General features: G+C 37.4%; 1 protein-coding gene across 3 annotated transcripts in view; it reads left to right on the forward strand.

The window, feature by feature from the left end:
• The window catches only part of PRTFDC1 (phosphoribosyl transferase domain containing 1), a 45,600-nt gene that overhangs the window by 6,056 nt on the left and 17,916 nt on the right, over positions 1-21,628 (forward strand). For 2 of the 3 annotated variants that reach the window (XM_066991584.1, XM_048048492.2), the window contains exon 4: positions 18,763-18,828. In XM_066991584.1, the coding sequence (XP_066847685.1) occupies positions 18,763-18,828 (66 nt within the window). Of the gene's footprint in view, positions 1-1,683; positions 1,824-18,762; positions 18,829-21,628 lie in introns of those variants that run through there. The other variant, XM_066991585.1, reaches the window with a different exon arrangement.

The raw sequence follows: 21,628 nt of genomic DNA on the forward strand, positions 1-21,628 counted from the left end.
ATTTTTTTTTCAAACTACAAGAAAAACAATTTGAAAAATGTTTTTGTTTGAAAAAATTGTGAGTTTTTTTTTCCAAGATATTTGTTCATGTCCCTTTATACTTTATGAATAGTATGAGTGATGATACGAAGCGTCTTCAAACTGTATTTTTTATTTAGTCTGTCATCACTTTTGGACAAAAAATTATTCAAGTTTCCATCCTGTAAAATGTCTGCATGTTATTCCTGAAATCCTGAACAGTTCTGTTCAAGTTTGTTTCTCGTTACTTCATGTTCCGTTCCCCCCGCCCTTCTATAGTTTGGCGTAACTGCAAGATGATAAATCTATGGCATATTCTAAATGTTTAATGCTAAGTAAATGAAGTGTTTTACTCTTCATAGCATGCAGTTTACATAGTAGCAAAATATACCACTAGATGATGATAGTGCTTTATAAGAAAATGAAATAAGGCGTTGAACCAAACCCAGTGTTGAGGAAAGGATCAAGACTTCCTGTTATCTTCTGAAGAAATTATGCAGTAATGATTCATTTGCTTCCATGAGGCAATGCTAATGAGATGACCTGCATCTTTTTAGAGTGCGTGATTATGATTTCTATTTGCATAAGCTGTACAAATTTATATTCCACCTTGTAGTTCACACTCCATAGTGGGAGAGCATTTCTAGAAGTTGTCCTAGAAATGTCTGAGGAAGTACACCAAATAAATGGAGTGATAATACAGTTTCTCTCTGAGCATAAATGCAATTTGCTGAGTCCAATAGCTCCTGGAATAGCTGTATGTCTGCTCCACAGGCAGAGGCTGGTTGGTTGGCATTTTGCTCTGACCTCAGTGACCATAAGCTTTTCCTAACTTTTACAAATCCAGCCCAAGTTTTTTTTTCCCTATCACAGGATGAGAGCCTTTTGACACCATTTGGTTAGGATTTCGTCCTGTGTCTTCTGTTTCAAGAACTAGTCAGGTCAGTGAAGGACATGTACAAGATAAAGATTGTACAATTTCTAGCTATTTAGCAGTATTACAGAACTAATAAATAAAGCAAAATGTTATGTTTGTCTCACATGAAGGCACATAGAAATTATAGAATTTTTTTTCACTGTGGTAATGATAGTGCTTCAATACTACTGCTTAAAGAATAGTAGAATTATTTAAATGCTTTTTGTTTGTTTGTTTGTTTTGTTTTGTTTTGTTTTTAACTTTGCACCTGGCATTATAGGTAATGTCCATGTTTTTCTTATTGGGTGTCTCTTATCCAGTATGAGGATACCAAAGTTTTAAAATTTCTTTCCTCTATGAAAAGTCAACACTTATTAGCAACACTAACCCATAACCAGTAAGTGAGAGGAGATCTCTACCACAAAAGCGTGGAAAGCTTTATATGAGACTCCCAGACCCTCCATGTCAGTTTATTCTGTAATAGCATACCTCTCACAGTGTTTTACAATTCAATAAGAGGCAAAAAATTACAGGTTTAAGAGTAAGACTCTACATGAAGTCTTGGAGCATCACCAATTCCATTCTTTTCCTTCCTTTTGCCTTTTCTGTTCCACATTTTCTTAAGGCTTATTATTACTTTTGACCTTTTTTTTTTTTTTTTAATCTCTCTTTCATTTTACAGACACTGTTCTTCTCATGTAATTTATCTTGCTTCCTTTTACTAACTGTTACCAATTTCTCTCCTAAAGGGAGTCCTGCTGCTCTCAGTATACTTCCTTCAGATATGTCTTCTCCCCTCACCCCCCTCCAGCTGTTTAAATGCAACAATTAACTTCAGCTCAAATTCATGAGATTTTGAATTGTCTCATTCCAGCTTCAGTACTGAAAGGTTAGTTGATTTTTAGAGGTTGTAATTTAAAGGGGGTATTCTTGGTTTAATTGTGTAGCAAAAATGGGCTGTATTTGTGATCCGAAGTCAGATGTTGGCATCAGTGAAAGTACATCTTAGCTGTCAAGTAGCAGTGGAAAATGTTGTATTTTGATGTCTAGCATACAGAGATGATTTCAAATAAACAGAGACTACAAATGAGACCAACTTTACATGGGTCTTTGTTTTTCAGACCTGTCATCATATTCTAGAGTTTAGACATTTAATTAAGGTGTTAAGATCTACTTTCATATTAAGCTGCTGAAAGTTGTAATATCGATTCTTATTTAGACTTCTTCATGCAAATAATTTGATTTTTAAAAAAGCTTACTATATTTAGTGATATGAGTGGCTGCATGTACTTCTAGAGTAAGGATGGTTTTATTTGGTTTACGAGCCTGGACATTTTTATGAGAAAATTTCCCATGGTTTACAAGTACTGTCTTGTTTCAGTATCTCAAATTGGCATGTCAGATTACTGAATCTTGTTTATATACAGGTAATGTGGGGAAATACTGTTAGTTTATTATTTTCGGAGGAAATCTAACATAGGAAACCATAGCTTAAAAATCATGTAGTTACACTGTTTATGTTCTACACACATCAGTATTAGTTCTTAGACCTTTAATAAAATTCCTGTAACTGAATGTGGAGGTTTTAGCCTTATCTGAAAGCATATTTTTGCTTCCTCTAGAAACTGAACTGTATTTTTCCATTTCTTTTTTTTTTCCCCTACTGGAATGCCAAAATGATGCAGTACAGAAAGTTAAGAAGCTTATACACACAGACAGAAAATTACAGGCTCAAATGTAGATCAGTAAAAAAAAAATAATCAGGTATGCTTAATTTGTAAGAAAAGTTTATATCTGTAAATCCAGAAATACACCATTTACAGAAAACAAAAGAAAACAAAAACACCAATTACGTCGTGCTAACTTAGATTTGAAGGCTTTTTGATTTCTCTTAAGTAAAAATTATTAATAAATGTATAAAAGATTAATTATGAAATGGGAAAGAATTGTGTCTGGAAGATGCATGGAGTGGCACCCTCCATAGAAATATGACAAATTCTTTGAAAAATGCAGTTTCTTGTAGACTTAACAAGTGGTGTGATAAACTTATTGTATTTTTTTTGTATTATTTTTTTTTTTACATAAGCTCAAAATAAGGAGATAGTTTACCTGGGGATTTGATTAGAGGCTGTATGGTGACTTTACAAGCTTCCAGCACAATGGGCAAATTAAAAGAAAATACCAAGGTGAGAGTTAGGAAATATGATTATTCAGATAAACATACGGAAGTAGTGTGTAGATACTGTAGGGTAAGATTCAAGACGTAGATGGAAAGGAAAATAAAATCCAATGGTGAAATTTGAATGAGAAACAGCAGTTCTGAGTTTTAAGAGTAGTGAGGCAGTAAGTATAGTGGCTAGACAAAGAAGTGCTAGCATAGTCCTTTCATGAAATACGGTGCAGGTATGGATAAGCTGCATGCCAAGTTTTAGGGGAAAATGATGTATTCTGGAAACAGTGATGTAAGAACTGAAAGAATTTGGCAACATCTTAGATACCAAGTTCTAAGAAATTGGACTTGAATATGGTATAAGTTAGGAACAGTGGAATTCACTGCAGAGATTTTTGAGTGGAAGAATAATATCTAATATATTCAATTTCACCATATTGAATTTTTTCCTGAGTGATCACTCCTACGCAGGGAGTTGAAAAGTGATGAGAGTTTCAGATTGATAGAAGAATTCAAAAGTATTTTCAGAAACATGGTAGGTTGAAATCAGGAATGAAAAGTATTGAAGAAAGAGGATGGGCTTGCAAATGTCACGTAAGGACAGTATGACACCAGTGGGAGAGTTAAGAAATATGGATCCAGAAATTCTTTAATATATTTGTGATGTTGAGGGCTTCTGCAGATTAAAGAACTAATTCAGAAAAATCCGGTGGGAAGTGCAACAGAGAAAGCTGGAGGTTGTTTCACTAAGATGCTTACAGATTAATGGATAGGACAAGACATGAAAGAATGTTTGAAGATGAAGAAGAAGAGAGAGTGAGCAAAGGAATAGAAGACGGATGTCACATACAAAAGGGCTAAAGGGGATGTGTTTTAGTAAAAAAACATAGTGTGAGGTCACCCAAATCTTAGACTTTCTGTAAAGAAGTGAAGGTTAACAGGATCCTATCAGTTTTTTTATTTAAATCATATCTGTTTTTCATGCAGAATAGTATAGTGTTCCTGAACAACAATAAGAGTGTCTCTTTGTTCAATGTGGAAGAGACAATTTAGGACAGGCTAATAAAGGTAAAGGGTCAATTAGATCTTGAGACAGAAGATGTTCTGGCTCCTCAAGTTTATAGGTACAACAACAATGTCCTGTCCCACGGGTATGCCAAATGTGATCTCTAAACCAAAGCTCAATTCTGGAAAGGAATTGAAAACATTTAGTAGATGAGTAGAGGAAGCATACAGAGTCCGTAGATATGCTTGAGAAGTTTTTAGCAGCCTCTCAGCAGAAGAGAAAGTAAATACATGTGAATTAGGACTTCTTTGGTGGACAGATGATGGAAGCAAAAATGGAAAAAAAAAAAACAGGCTAAGAGTTGTGGTTAAAACTGGTAGCAGGGGCTGGTGGGAGAAAGGAGAAACACCCATACTTGTATTGGGCAGACCAGCGTGTCTGTTACATGTATTGCTACACGTTCCTCTGAAATGTTTATTTTTCCCTTATCATTATCCATAGCTGTCTGTTTCATTCTCAGAATTATTACATGATACAAAGAAAGTATGATAGTAAGCTGTATGTTTTGGGGAAGGACAGGTGAGTCTTAGTGGCATAGGTTTTCCTGTGAGAAGCATGGTGAGCTGAACAAGGAGTGAGATATTTTCCTTTAGACTTTCGTGATTTCTTTGGTTATCCTTGTGTGGACTAATGGGACAGAAGACCAATCATCTCTGTTATTTTGAACTTGTGTAGTGCACTTCTTCAAGAGAATAGTAGATGAATTGTGATAATCAGATAATGTATGATAGTTAAAATTCCATGTCAAGCACAGATTATTACAGAATATTGATCTGTTTTCCGTATAGTGCCTGAATTGCAGATTTTAGAAGTGCATTTTTCATATTCCGGTGGCAAGAAGGTATTGTTGAAAATCACCCTGAAAAATATGAATGAGCTTCAAAGGAATGTTGTTTGCTAGTCACTTGGAGGAAACTTGCAGTGGGTTATGTGGATTGAGCCAATTCATGTAATCCTTTAAAATTAATACATTATTTATGGTTTCCAGAACATAACTAATAAAAAAATGTGACCTCAAATTGTAATCCACGCACAATGGTTGCATTGAAATCTGTTCACAAACAAATCCATTGATATGATCTGTTTCCTCTTCAGCCTCCAGTTGTTTGAAATATATTTACAACTGTTGGTTATTAATCTTGGCATAAACACGACCATTAGTGCTGCAAAACTCTGAAAACAAGCAACAAAACAAGTATTGTTTAGTAGAAATCTGAATGTTTTTGTCTATACGGGGCCATTTCAGTAAATAGTTTTGCTAAACCACTCTACTGTAGGAGTAAGGAAACAGAGATTTTATAATGAGTAAGTTGAAAGCGAGTTGATAAATGTAGTAAAATAGTATATTTTTCTGCCTTGTAGCTTTACTTCTCATATGCCATTGCTAAATACTTACATCTTGAAAAGCAGAGCAGCGTGAGACATCAGACTATAACTACAGTAATGAACTGTGTAAAATATATATCCATTCTTTGCTTAATAGCCTGTTCCTATTCAATATTATTTTACTATGTGGAACTTGTTTTTTTCAAGGCCAGTGTGAATTTTACATTTACATCTGAAAACAATGCATTGTAATCTGTACCCTAAAAAGCAAGTAACTTCTTAATGACTTTATTAATTTAACAACACAAAAGAAACGACTAAGTGTACTGCTTGGATTTAATGATTTACATCTAATACCCAAACTCTTCACCAGTGTTATGATGATTGTTTTATCTCCATACCTACATGTCATGAAAACACAGCTTATGATCTCCCAAGTAAAGTGCACGTCCTGAGATGGAATCGACATTAGCTTTTGTAGTTACAGGCTTTGTCATGGGCAGGTTGTGAGTTCCTTTTATTTTGCTTCATTCACACATTTTAGCTGATGTCCATTTCATCTTCCTTGATGTTGAGCAGCCATGGAAAAATTAGAAATTGGAGCCTACCTGGTAGAATTAATTCCTACGAACTTTAAGGCCAAATTTTGCAATAATTTCACAAGATTGAACTCCATATTTTCTGAAAATGGTCAGTTTGACAGGCAAATAAATATTTGTTGTAGGCAAAATGAGCTTTATTTACTTAATTTGTAGGGGCTGTCCATGTACTAGACAGTAAAACAAACAAACAAAAAAATCTGAAATATTCTCTTAACCTTCTTCAGGTGCATAGCTTGCAACTGCAGACAGTGAGCACCTGTGCAGAGATTAGAATTTTGCAGGATTACATTCTTTTAGAAGCGTATGGAAAACAAAAATGTCTTGTCTTTAGTCCACAGAAGCTACCAGTGTCAAGGATATGGCCCTTAACTTGTAGCTGTTCCGACAAATGTGTTGTAGTGGTTATAGACGGTTCTGCCAAGTGGATGTCTGTCTTATGGACAAGTTAAACATGGGAGGCTTGCAACTAGATTTCTGCTCCTAGCGTTGCCTGAGGGATCCTACCTCGGTGTACTTTTCCATGGATAAAATGGTATTTGGATCCTCAAGCAGTAATGTCTTTTTGAGTAAAAGCTCTGTGAAATGCTCAGACCTGTTAAAACTAGTGAGTAAAACGTCCTTTACAGTTCCAAGCTGAAGGTGCTGCCAAGTCTTAAGCAGGCACTTCTCTGTATCTGTAACTAGCTCTGTATTTCTGATGCTTCCATCATTTTCTGAAACTTAGTAAGACCTGAGATGCTTAATAAGGTGAAGAACAGTGGGAAGAGATCATATGTTGTGCAGGGAGAATGTTTGGAGTTGCTAGAATTCGTGGTCTTCCTGTGTCCAAATGTTCTTTTTCCACGTGTTAAGACTAGTTTAAAAACAGAAAGATTTTCATGAGGGAGACAAAAAACACTTCTACATTCAGCAATGTCTTGCTGCAAAGTGTCAGCCTCAGAGACACTCAAGCTTTTCAGAGAAATAGCTGAAAAGGTATTAGTAGTGGAAGTTGTCCCAAAAGCTTGTTCTTGCAACTGGTTGAATATTTTTTTAAGAAATTTACAGAAATTTAATGAGGAAAATGTCAGCCCCATTGGTAAAAGCGTGGCTGATGTTGTTAGTGTAACAGGATGATCCAGACAACTTTGAGAATATACTCTCACGCCAGGTACATCTGCATTACACCAGGTATAGTTAGTTCATGGTTTGGTGTAAAAACTAAGACCGTGGAAATGGGCCTTCTTTCTGATTTTCTGCACCAACAGTTGGGGCGACGATGATGTTCATTCTTCATCGAGTGCGGTGCCCTCATGCTGGCACGCTTGCCAGCTCAGGTGTTTCTGGGCTCATCCCGACCTGTCTCAGCCCAGGTGAGACCGGGTACCGGAGGCTTCGTATCTGAACCACTCCGGCTGGCTGGGTTCGTTTTCACTGAACCAGCTGCACGCGTGCAGCTCAGCCTGCCGGTAGCCCCTGCCGGAGGGAGAGTTGCAAGCGGCTGGGGACAGCCTGTGAGCAGTAAGGTCTGTAGTGAGCACAGCTCCTGCTGGAGAGAGAAGTCTGCCCGTGGTCTGGGGATCCTCATTGCCAGGGTGCAGCGCGGCAAGCCTCAGACCCCACCACTTCTTTATCTGAGGTGCGCCTCAGAGGGGTCAGAGGGAGCATGGATCAACCCTGATTGTTTTCAGAGAACCGATCCTCCTTTCATACAGTTCCAAGGCAGGCTGCAGAAGGCTATGCTATAACATAATAAACTGTGACCTTAATGCTCAGTGTTGTGGTTTGGAGGCAGATGCTCTCCTAGACATCCACAGCTTCCATTTAACTTGCTTGCAGAGTTGTGACATACGAGAGCTTGAAACCATCACTTGCTCAAAGCTCTCTTGAACATAAGGAGGAATAAAGTGTTTCTGATTTAAGTTATTTTTAATTAAAACATACAGTATTTTCCTGTTGGACACTGTTTAAGGGTTGAAGTGTTACTAATAATATAAGTAGGCGTTGATCTGTGAGCGTAGCTCAGGAAAGGTCATTATAAGCCAGGATACAGTCAGTTTATCAAGTTCATCTGTAATGTAAAACTTGCTCATAGAGAGGTGATCTCTGTAACTTTCTGCATCAGATAATACACCTACACACCACTTAAATATGTTAACACCATCTGAAGTCTTAGGGATTTTTTTGAAGTATGAGTAAGTGTTTCGGTGACTCATCTGAAAGATTTGGGGGAACCAAACAGATCAGCCGGGGGAGAACTGAGTAGGAAGCGGTCTGATTGCCATGGGGACAGAATGAGAGCAGATGTGGCCGTGAAGGCAGGGTGGTACTGAGCTGTCCTGAAGCTCTCCAGCACTATCAAAGTATTGTTTTAAGGCATTTATGGGACATATTGCAGCTAGTAATTACTTGTCTTCTCAAGATACCTTTCGTTTTTAGCCATTGTTCCCCACTTAGGTACTGCCTTCCTTTATACTGCTTTGTGATTTTTAGCTGTGGAATTCTTCTTCCTAACTGAAAAAAAATAAAATACAGTATTCATGTATTGTGGGTTGATACTCTGTTCTGCTGGACTTCAGGTCTAATGCAAAGTCTTTGAGAGATTTTCGCTAATCTTTCTGGAGAAATTTGTCTCCCCCAAGGGTCACATTTTTCTAACAAGCTGTAATGTTTTCTTTTGAAAAATGTTTTCCAAATTGAAATAAATGTTTTAGATTATATTATGTTACAGAGGGTACGGCTACTATGTATAAATGAAGTTTTAGATTTGAAGTTCATTTTTCTTAACATTTTAAAATGTTTTCGTCATGAGCTTAAATCTTTGGTATTTCTAAGCAATCCAGCCTTCTGGAACATCTTAACATTTGAGACCGTGGATGTTTTTAAAATTGTTCACTTTTAGAACATATTCAAAGCATCAAGGGATTTCATTCAAAAGCACTCAAGAGGTCATCGTTGCAAAAAGTTAGATTCGAAAGTTCCCCTGGATACAGGATTTGTTGTAAAGCAGCGGTTTGTTACAAAGCCTAAAAAATTGAAGTTCAGTCTCAGTAAAATATTTTGTTTCATATTCTGCCAAAAATGTAGCAAGCCACCACTAAATCATGACATTTGCAGCAACACTGTATGTCATCATTAGGAGAGACTGGAATCTGTATTTTCTGACTGCTTCATAGGTTTTTGCAGTGAAGGGAGATGGGCTCTTACCTCTAAGAAATGTCCAGAAAATGATGGTTGCTAATCCTGCTGTACAAATAAGATCTGGCAAGTTTGAAAGTACCATAATATGTTTATCCATTGGCAGAGCATCACCTTGATTACTTATTTGGATGCTAATAATACCATTTAGTGTGTGGTTTTTTTAATTAAGATCTGAAATGGGGCAAAATTAATTAAAAGAAGCCCGAGGCTTCTAATTTTCCCAAGGAATTCTATGACTCTCTTCTGCTGGCATCCCGTACACGCTGTTTCTTAAAACAGATCATAGCATGTGTGATGTTCATGCGGTGCCACACCCCAGGGGTGCTGTAAGGCATAAACCAAAAAGGTTGCTTTAAAGGAATACAGCAATAATGAGAAGTACTCTATTATTGCAGTGCTTATCAGTGTGACAGATACGAAATTTGTTTCCCTCTTCCTTTGATAAACAAAAGTTAGAATATTGAAATACAGCAGGAGTGATAGAAAATAACCTTGAAAAAAAATACTTGATGAAGGTTATGCATGTTGTCAAAAGTTTCCAAGTCGTCATTAGCAAGGGACTGAACACGGTATGAAAGAGAGCTACAGAGTTGTAATAGTCAGGGATACACAAGACTTCAGGTTGCTGGAAGGGATTAAGCATTTGAGGTTTTTATCAGTATCATCTCTTGAGAATTTGCTTATAGCTATCTGTTGTCTCAGCCTATGGGTATTTGACAGATTTGAAGGTTCTTCTCCTTCCTTCCTTTTATCACCAAATCCTAGAAACTGCTGATAGTCGGGGTCAGAAGGTCAGTACTTTATGCTTAGTTCAGTGAAAGCTGTTTTCCCTTGTCCTCTCAGAAACCCTCAAGGGACAGGGTTTTTTAGTTTAGAGCTATAAACTTGGTATACGTTTTTTCACAATGTTCATTTACTTTCGTGTGTTACTCTTCAGCACAATTGAAAACATGGGGTAAGACGGTACACCGCGTAGTGTCCCAGCTGGGGTACTGAGCCCCTCTGTTGGTGCTGGTAAATGTGACTTCTAGTCCTGTCGCTGTAATGGTCATGTATACAATGATAAACAATAACTGGGTAAAAGACAGATACTCTAGTTAGCGTGGGCTTAAACCAACACTGACCTTTTCCTAGATGAGTCCAGTATAGTTAGCCATAGGTTGCTTGATGTTCTTTTTGATTTTTGCCTTACCGTGGCGTAGTAACAGGAGGAAGAGTCCCCCTGCACTCTTTAGCTTATGGTGTTTTTTTGAAAGCTAAGAAAGAAGCCCAAGTCACCTATTCCATGAGTGTGGGATTTTATTACATTATTATCACAGAAGGTGAGCACCCTTAGTAATGTCTCCTGGCAGTCCAAAATGAGCGCCTGAGTAGGATTAAGGCAGTTCTGGCAGATACACTTCCTGAATTTTTATTTTGCCTGAACGTTTTAAATTTGCTCTGCCTCTCATCTCTAGAGACAAAGTAGTGGTCTGAATCTCCCTTTGATTGAACAGCCCTGTGCACTTGTACAGTTTCTCATCCTGGAACATATGCAGATTTTATTTCTATGTTTTAAATGTGTTTTTTTTTTTTATACAGAATAAAAACAAGTTAATAGTGTAAGAAAGCCTTGGAGTACACTGTGAAGTCAGCTGAGATTTTAAGATATTTTGTGGTTTTCTTTTGTGTATGTTTCAAAAAATTTAGTATTGCATGTTCTGGATTTCATTTCTTGCTGATCTTTTTAAGTGTACAGGTGCTGTTTGTGGCATATGGGTATATGTGGTACTGCAGTCTTACTGCCTTATTCTTAAACAAAATAACCCATTGAACCAATACCAAGGAAATATGTAAAACCTAATTGCTAAACCGAAAAAGAAAATGTGAAAATAATTTTTATAATCGCTAATAGCAAAGTTAACTGTTCTAAATTCTATTGCCATTTCCAGTAGTTTGACCCTTCTCCAGTAGTTTGTGCCAATATAGCTGAAGTTATGTCTTTGTTCAAGGATTTTAAGGGGAGTTTTACATGCAATAAAACTACAGGGCTAGATCATGTATGCACTCACATATTTAGAATTCTTTCTCTGTTTGAAAATATTTGAATATTTCTTTATTCTGTATATCTACAGAACTTATTGATAGATGGAAATAGAGTGTCGAGCACATGCCTCCAGAAAAAAAAAATGTAAAGAATGTACATCTTTTAATATCTATCCCTAGCAAATATATAGTTAATTACAGTTATAATCTGTATTAACCTATATTAACGGTATTAATATTGCATGTCAGTTCACCTCTGTTGATGTCTGAGAGTATACCCAAGAGAGGTCAATTCCAAATGCCTTTACCAGGAGGGGAAAAGCTTCAATGGCGGTTTCTGCTTTATTAGATACCAGAGAATCACCATGGAAGCCTCTCTGTAAGGGATGAATTTATAGTACCAGCTACATCATGTCTGTTTCAAAATACCTTACCTCCTTTGGATTAAATACTTAGAAAGTATGCAGGAGTCCTTGTATACAAGAAATTACTGAATATGTGAGCAGATGATTATAAACATTCCAATTTATTAAGTTTAATAAGTCACTGTTGCCCTGAGTTAAGCTGAGGGATCTATCTTGCCTTTATAGCAGAGAAGCAGCATATACATGCGTTAGCACATGTGAGCTGACGAGGGGTAGTACCTTGCTGTAAGTAAGTTCATTGTTTGTGTTTCTCTGTCCAAAGCCTACTTCCTCATTGCAGAGCTCTGGCCTTCCCTGGAACTGGATAGACGAGCCTGAATTTGAAGTGCTTCCAAACCTGTGTGATGGAGCTTTCTGTTAAGGAATAACAACTTGGAGGAAAAAGAATAGGTGAAATTAGTTAGCTTGTAGATGTAACCGTAGAGATGTACAGGTATGTCTTACATTATAGCAACTGGAGCTCAGATAGATATACCAATACCAGTTTAAAATTAACTATCTCAGGTTATGCTGGCAATAAGACAGGTCTCAGTGCAGCATAGTTTGTGATATAGTTACCAAGCAGCTCAGGAAGGCATTGTAGCCTCAACTTTAAAGCTAACAGAGACATACAGAACCATCAGTGCCTCCGTATAAACGTGCTTTTACTGTTCCCGTGTGATAAAGATGTTCTGACAGTGGGAGTGTGCCAGTTTACTGTATTTGATTTCCAGTTGGTTCAGTATCCTTTACTTGTTTGCAAGGTATTTAAAGCACCTCCTACACATATATCAGTGACCTGGCACTTGATTATTTTGAATGTGGGTGTGCCCTGGAGGTTTCAGTCTGCGCTTTGGTACATATTTGATTCGGGGTTAGGGAAGGCATGCTTTCTCCCCAGTCTTTACCAGGGAGTGATCCATATCATTTCCATTCCCATTTGCACAATCTCCAACTTAGCAGTACTTACTAGTCCTCTGAATGTTGCTTCTTAAGCATAGATAGTCCTAGTTTCCTGCCATGAAACCCCTGACAGTCCATGATCTGGCCTACACTCCTGAGGTCCTTCATTCTTAGCTGTTTTCTTCGTTGAAGAAATCCAAAATGATATCAACTGATAGTATATGCTTGTAAGTACAGCACCTTATGTATTACCACACCACTGATGTTCTTACTTCTGCTGAAATATTGAGTATAATTTCATAGCCTATATTTTATATGCCAGTTTGACTTTACCCAGTAGTCAAAATAGGCTAATAGATGATGTAGATATCATACTGACACTTCTCAGACCAACATATTAACATACTGAAGCACTTCTCAGGAGGCAGGCTGCAAAGCAAGTAAATTTCATACTAGGATGTCTACATCCAAACTGGAACATCAAATTTTTCATTGTAATTCTTATGGTCATGACAGAGATGATAGAGCATGGTCATATAGCAAAGGATATTGTAATTATTGAAACATACATAATTTCAAAGCAGAAGTCTTTGTAATCGCAGATACATCTATCTAAATGCTGCAAATACCTGCAACTAATTTCTGCAGCACTATTTTTTAATGGAGAAAGCTTGGTTATATTATGAATCCGTTTGCTGCAGCTAACTCGTATAGAAGTAATAATTCTCTGTTTAAAAGTTCTGTGAGAAACATTGCTTCTGTGGTTTCATTTTTGAAGGATTGAACTGAAGAGTAAATTCTTATCATATCTGCCTCTGTTTTCCTCTGAGCGCTATGGCGCTATGTTTTTTCTTAAGTGAAAAACATATCCGTTACTTCCTGTGCCAAGGTTCTGCTTGGGTTTTCTGTCATTTTCAATTTCAGCTTCAGCAGTGTGTTTTAGCCATGGTCTTGGACACAGCCATGTCTCTGAAACTGTAGCCATTTCATAAGCCAGTTTTGTCCTCCATATAAGGTTTCAGATTCTCAGTTTTTCTTTGAACTACCAAGAATTTTGTTCAAATCCTCGTCATTCATTACCCCGGTAAATGTCATCTCCCCTTTGGCTTTAATGCCATCCACCTTGTTCCCTCAGTGCCATTCAACATGTAGCTGTTCAGATCCCCTTCAAAGGAGCTGTTCTCACAGCCAGCCCAGCTGCTGTCTTTCCACCAGTATCAAACACAATTTACTGTTTTGTTGAGGCTCGCTGAAACTCCATTCTTCCAGATCATAAACCCCACACATGAAATCCACTTGTTTTCATTATGTGGTGGGTAAACCCTATGGATAAACCTATATTTTTGTTCTGAGAAGTTGAGACTGTGGAGTCCCATTAATCATCCAGTATAATGTTTTTGCAAAAAATCTGCAAAGACTGGTTGCTAATATTTTTCTCGGCACGTGGGGAGAAATACTAGATTGATTGTATCTGTTGAAATCTCTCCTCAAATATACTTCACCCAGATTAAAATGAAACCTTTGAGTAAACGTGCAAGCAAATTAACCCATAATTGTACCAAGGGGAATTGTGTTTGTGTGAGAGAGAGCCTAAGTGGATAGTTCAGGATGTAACTAATGGAAGATAGTCAAGATCATTGCTTCTTATATGCCTGTGGTAAATGTGATTGAAAATAATTTCTTTCTGAGTGCTCAGTGAGGTTTGTAAGAAGAAAATATTGATGTCATTCTCTTAAGCTGGGATTCATTTCAGCTAACTTCAGATGTCTGACAATTAGATGTCTAGGTGTGAGTTATTTGCTGTGGATTTCCCATGTGGTGAAACAGATGATTTCCCTGATCTGTCTGGTTTTCTGCAGTGAAGGATCATGAAGGGGAGCCCAGGATGAGCAGCATAGATTTTGAAGTTTTAACTTTGAGGTGCCTGAATTAGGGACAGGGTAATCCTATTTTTAACGAAGATATTTCAAGATCATGGGTCACCCTGAGAGAACAGCAGTAGCATAAATAACACGCAGTTAGTGACAGTCTTAATGGAAAACAAAAAGATGAGGCCTAAGTGAACGTGTAGACTGAACTCAGCTCTGCTTTGGTGGACGTGTTGGACCAAGCCTGCTGGTGAACAGGCCTGAAGGTCACATCCTTCTCTCTTAGCAGTGTCTCCAATTAATTTTTGGGGAAGAAAATAATCACATCTTTTCCCAAGAGGTAACATACGAACAGTGCAGACTACGGTAACTATATGTGTGATATGTGCAATAATGCTTTGGTGTCATTTCATAATTTAGTTGTGCACTTAAACTGTTTTGTCAGAACTACTTTTTTGCCATGATTAAAGAATCTTTGTTTCACTGAGCCCAGTATTAATGTACTCCAGATTCTGTTTCTTTAGAAGAGTAACAGATGTTCACAGTTTGGTGCAATTTTCAGATGAGCAATGCTGTTTATAATAAATTTTCCTGAGACCACCCAACTCATTTCACTTGTAACTTGAACTGTGTCCAAGTGTTGATCTCAGGAGATGTGAGATGTAATAATTCTGTGCCCCACCCAGTTCAAAAGACATGACTTAGTATAGATGGAATTTAAATATCTATACTTCCAATCAACATAGAAAGTCAAAGTTTTTTATCTCTCATGCTGTGAACAATGGAGGTGAAAGTAGCAACATTCTGGCTTTCAGTCATTAGGTATTCATAGGATCTGAAGATGCATATTGACAAGGTCTGCAGGAAATAACATTAGAGAACAAAGGTGAACAGGTGAAAAAGCACAACACGGCAAGTAAAAACAAATACATTGAGATTTATCCTGGAAAAATGCAGATTTATTAAATGCAGAAGAAACGGAAATGCAGTATTAAACATAGTATGTGATGTGGTGTAGGGGTAACATAAAATGCATTATGGTTTATTAAGAACAAATGCGATGAATTGTTTGCTGCATAAACCAAAACATAGTACGGTTTTGAGTTGTCTATCTGGGACGTTATATTTAGTCTCAAGCATTTAACAGCAAAAATTGTGTTGATAGGGTTTAAAGATGTTAGAAAGCAAATCCTGAGGAGCTCTGGGAGATTGAAAGCAAACCTTTAATTCAGGTATTTGCGTTTATTAGAAGTCTTGTAGACTCAATCATATCGGTTATGTTAAAGTATTGAATGTCTCCCAAAGGAAAAAGAAGCCCTGAATGACTTGAGAGTATGAAAATTAAACAAACAGTTCTGAATTGACAGTAAGAGCTATGAATGAATCAGTAGATTCTTTTTCTTTCTGACATTTATTGTACTTTATGCTTAACATTTAGTGCAGTGTTATTTTGAGATTATATACTGAGAATTTAGGAAAAAGCACTGAGAGGTTCCTATGGCAACCATAGTGTGCACATTCCCTGTATGAACACTGTGAGAGCTGCAACGTGACACTGTGGCATTGAGTCCTGCTACTTGGCAGGTAGGTATTTTACACTACGAGTTAATTGATAAATTTAGAGGTACTTCTAAATGGCATTAAAGTCAATGAACCATTTTTTTCTCCTTTTTTTTTTTTTTTTTTTTTCCCTTTGGCAATAGAATAGCTCTGCTGTGCGATGCAGGTCATTTTTTCCATATTTCTTGAAAGCGTCTTGGCTGAAACGTTCTGAGATGCATTTTTCTATATGGTTTTTAGGCACAGTGAATATTCTGCCCTGTCCTCTGATAGCGCTCATTCTCCAGTCAGAACACAAAGATTTTCATAACTCTGTGCAGTTGTGTCACAACACCCAATGTGTAACCACGCAGACTGGGGGGATGCTCTGATCCCCCGGCTCTCAATGGCTTTTGTGTTTGCTTAACTGGTCGCCAGCAATGAAGTTGCTATTTCAGCATCTTCCTTTCAGCTGAAGCCAGAAATACCAAATGCAAGGGGAACAGTGTTGCTGTAAAGACTGCTGGAAGAGATTTTTTTTTTAATTAAAAATAAATAAATTCATTAATTGTTGCACCTCACTGCTCTCTTTCTCTCTCTCTCTTTTCTCTCTCTCTCTTTTTCCACTAGCAACTGAGGGCAAACTGCCTCTTCAGTCATTGCTATGTGTTGGTTGTTACAGAAATTCCAGTCTTTCTCATTTGGAAATGAAAAAATATTTTGTCACTGCCTTGGTTACACACCGTGACAGATATTAGAATCCGCTTTTTATAGTCTAATAGTAGACTTGACCTGAATACGTCCCTGACTTTTGAAGAATGACCTGGACTGCTCTACAACAAAAGGCTTATGCTTTTAAGGCTGAACTTAAAATGTTCCCTATCTCCACTTATTATTTAGTTTTAAAATAGCCTTCTGAGGAATAAGTTGCTTGGTTTTTTATTTTTCTGTCTTTCCTTACAAAAATAAGAGAAATGTTGAACATTATACTAGGAAACATATGGATGTAACCTTCATTCCAGCTCTAGCTCTGTTTCCCAGGAAACAAATCTGAGCAGCATGAAAAATATCCAGAGCTCCTAAATCTGGTGCAGAAAAAGTAAAAGCAGGTCTAAAAACTGTCTTTTTAGGCAATGACTGCTATGGACCTCATACAAAGCTGTGGTGTGGGATTTTTTATGGGAGTGGAGTCTGAGCAAAAGGGAACTCTTTTGGTGGGTCTGCGCTGTGCGAGCCTGGAGAAATTCTCATCTGGACAATGCTGCGACCATTACTTGCTGTTCCTCAGGGAGGCTGTATTCATTTAGAGAACCCGTGCTCATGGGGACCATGCATGGTTCCTGGGGCTGTCGGAGTGCTTGAAGGAGTGAGCTGCCCGGGCTGGGAGCACGGGCAGGTGAGATTTTCACCTGCATGGGAGGACGGCAGAGGCATACAGCCTGCCCAGCATTCACATGCCTTTGCTGCTGGTGCTGCCCCATGAGGAGAAGAGCTACAAACCCCTAGGTCCACCAGTAAATCCTCATCTGCCTCCTAAGTCCTGCTGCCTCGCTGCTTATTTGCGGAAAAGAGTTTGACTTCGCAGCATTGGGTTTATTTATGAAATAAAAGCAAAAGTATGCCAAAGTTGCATTTTCAGCACTTGTCTGTAATGATAAAGCTTTCTGATGTTATTGGTAAGCTGCAGGGTCACATTGTGGTACTGCAGCTATTATTAAAATTGGACTAACCCTGTCTCCCTGTGGGTAAGGAGATTAGATTAGCACATGCACCAATTTCTAAAATAAAAAAAAAAGCATTACTTATTTTTGCTCTTGCTTTCTCTGGAAAATTCATACAGCCATACCACGACTAAATACGTTTTAATTTGCTACCTACTTTAAGGCCTGTTCTGTCTTCCTTTAAAGTAGAACTCCCTTAATTTATCTTAGAGTTGTGTGCTGCTGTTAATGATTTTGAACTAGAGATGGTTTGAGAAATTTTCCATTGGGATGAATTTCCACTAGAAATGTCTGTAAAACAAATTTATCTAAAGAAAAAGTTTTACTTTTTTTTTTTAATACCTTTGCTAGTAGGAAAATGAAAGCGTACTATTCTGTTGAGATTAGTTTGACAGTATTTTGTTTTACTGAAATGATCTCAAGGATTTTATATAAGTTAATTGAAATAAATAAATAAATAAATAAAACTCTTGAAACTGTATGGCCATACACATGCATGCTGAAACTTGTCTTGATAGTAAGTGATAATTGTTTGAAAAACCTTTTCCAGAACAAAAAAATGGGCAAATTTCTTCTATAATAGCTAAGTTCTCCATGTGAGTGACAGATAAAGGCACCTTTTGCCTGTGTTTATAAAAATTGTTCCAAAAAAAGTATGTATTTACAGGTGTTTTGTCAAGTGTTGAGACGCTGCTGTTTTCCTGTTTTGGAAGGGACAAATATGTTGCTTTACACTTTTCATACTAAGAAGTAGCAAGCAAAGGAACATCACTTATTTAAAAAAAGTAAAAACTAAAAAATGCAACTCTTTCTAGTTCAGTAAGCCTGGAGACTGATGTTAGTTTAAACATAACTGGGAGATGATAGAAATCATGGGAATGAATGTCTTTCTCTCATGCACCGGTACTAATAATCATTAAAAAATATTAGTAGTCAAGAATGTAAGAGATAAAAAAATACATTAACATGTTTATACTTTTATACAGTTACATCCAATATCAAAGTTTTGTCTTTCTTCTTTCAGAACGATCAGTCTATGCAAGACATGCAGATAATAGGAGGAGACGATCTTTCAAAGCTGACTGGAAAGGTTTGTTGATTTTGAATTTCAGAAAGAAAACGCATCCACTAAAAGCAGTTGAGAAAAGCTGTGTAATTTTGCACATGAACTCTCAGTTTCAAGCCAGACACTAATACCGCAATCAAAGAAATATGTTCATCTCTATTAGATTGCTGTAATGCCATTGCTTTCAGATTGCAGATGCCCCAAAAGGTCAGAATGTATCCCCTCCGTCCTAGTAGGGTAGGGATTTGCCAAATAGTTGCACATGCATCATCAGTGATATTGTGGGCAAACTTTGTGCTGGAACGCTTCCCCAGAGCTAGTTTAGGTTCTGGACTTTTTTTTTTCTGCCCCCAGAGGGTGCATGTATGTAAAGTGCGCTTTGAGTATCCCTGTCAAATTCAACACACAGGGAGTTTAATATAATTTCGCCTACTGTAAAAAAATGGAACCTTTCACTCAGCTAATCAAATGGGATTTTTTATTTCAACGTCAGACTGTCTGTATGACTGAATTTGCTTTGCACTATGATTGGACATTGTGGTAATGAAATAGAGAGAGTGGTTTGAGTCAGTGAAAAGGCTATTTTCATCCAACCATGATAATACAAAGCAGTACTTTGAAGAGGAAGGAAGGCTGATTTCATTAGGCAAATGGTCTATGTGGAAAATGGTCACAAATGGATTCTTTACTTATGCATTAAGGCAACATAATACTTGTTTTGTTATTTGTACTGTACGTGCAGTTACTCTTGTATTAGATGGCAGTAAATAACATCAGTTTCTTCAAAACACTCAAATGAGCTAGCACTCATTTGCCTTGTACTGTAGCACGCAAGAAAATGAGTAGAAGAACTAAATTTTAAATATTTCATTAATATTCAATAGACTTTGATGCAACTAGAACTTAAATTTAAAAAAAAGTTAGTATACTCAGAATATTTTTGTGATAGGTACATCCTCAAATTACACTTCTAAATTCTGTTGGGTAGTTGTTTTTTGCAAATTATCATGAAAGCATTCATCTTGTTCTTGTGAAATAGTAATTCGTTTGCTGCTTTCTAATATCCAGTCACTAGAGTAACCTGTTCTTCTGCGATGGTTTTGCCAATGCTTCTCTACTTCGTAGGCAGAGCTGGCAGTGCACCTGACATTTCTCTTTCCCAGATAGTCCAAGCTCTTTCTTAGTTTCCAGGCCAGCTCCTCTTCCCTATCTTCCAAACCCAAATTTTCATGATGAGAGCCTGGTGAGACAGATCCTGTTTTCAGTTATTTATATCATTTCCAGATGCAATTTTTCTAACATAATTTGAGTTCACTGGGACAAAATATGATTTTCTGTATTATCAGGACTTTTGTGTACTTGTGTGTGCATATGTGTATGAAAGAGAAGGAAAATTTCAGCCCCGATAGTTCTGTTCTTTCCAAAAATGAAGCACAGTGTTTACTTACATTGAAAATCCCAGTGACCTTTTCCTGTTGGCAGTGCCTTCCCAGGTCTGGAACGGGGACAGAATATTTGGTGTTGGGAGGCTGGACGGTACTTGGGTGAGGGTGATTTGGATTGTTGGGTGAGGAGTTTGGGATCCTGGGTAAGTGTGAAGGGGCTGGTTTGGGAACGACAGGGGTGGCTGATCAGGGAAAGAGCCCCGTGATAGAAGCAGGGTGTGGAGAGGCTGAAGCGGAGCAGGACGGGAGGGTTGGATGGGACGGAGAGCAGAGTTCCTGAAAGGGCACCCACGGAGGTTGGTTGTATGTGTGGTTGTCTCTGTGACACAGCTGATGGGTGAATAAGGAAATAGCATTTTCACTATAAGATGTGAAAATGGGATTTTCTTAAGACTTGTTTTACTGATTGAAGAACTGGGACACAAGGCTTGAGCTCAAACGTTCAGACTTGTGCGTCTAAAGTTGGATGTATGAAGGAGTGGCCTTATGTCCACAGATGCCAATTCCTCCATCTGTTGTTGACTTAAGCAATTAGTGGAAGCGTTTGGCACATTTTACTAATCAGCCTTTGGTGGATTGATTCAGAGCCTCCTACAGTCAGTGTAAATCTTTCCTTGAAGTGTTTTTTAGTACCTTAGTTTAGCTGCTAGTTTTTTAAACTGCTGGCTTTAGTAACTACTTGAAAGTCACTGAATGAATTAGTGGAAGACTTACTGGTAGAATTCAACTTCCTTGCTTCTAACGGAGCTGGGTGCTTCTTCTGCCTGCTTGGAATACTTATAATAGAAAGAATGTAATTATATTGAAAAATTAATATGCTAGGTGAAACCATATTAACTTAATGATCATGGCAAGTGTTTTCTAAAATGTCTGCACGGGTTCAGAATATAAGTTCCATTAACTTCCTGTAAGGCTCAAGACCATAAATAACTTTAACAATTCTGAAAACTGCAGACAAAAGATTCTGAGATTTGAATCTTAAAGTGCTCTTCATTAAGTAATAATATGTGGAACTTCGGCTATTCAGTAATCGTCTTAGTGAACAATTAATTCATGTATGTTACCTATTATTGGGGAAAAAAAAAAGATTATAATTATGAACATGCTATTCTATACCAATCTTTTTTTTTTTTCTGAGAAAGCTTAGAGAAAGCAAAAAAAAAAATTAAGAAAATTAAAAAGAAGCTGTTAAAGGTAATAGCTTTTCAGAGGGAAGAATCTCTCCTCTGTACCTCTACAGAAAAAGCTTTTGTTTTAGAAGTATTAAAAGCCTGGAAAAAAAAAAAAAGTGTAATGACCCAAGCCATGAAAAAGAAAAAATATTCAGAGAGAGAGAGAGAGTTAGCATACAGACACAAACTGTTGAGCGAAAAAAAAGT

Source organism: Anser cygnoides, chromosome 2, assembly GCF_040182565.1.
Source record: "Anser cygnoides isolate HZ-2024a breed goose chromosome 2, Taihu_goose_T2T_genome, whole genome shotgun sequence".
NCBI lineage: Eukaryota > Metazoa > Chordata > Aves > Anseriformes > Anatidae > Anser > Anser cygnoides.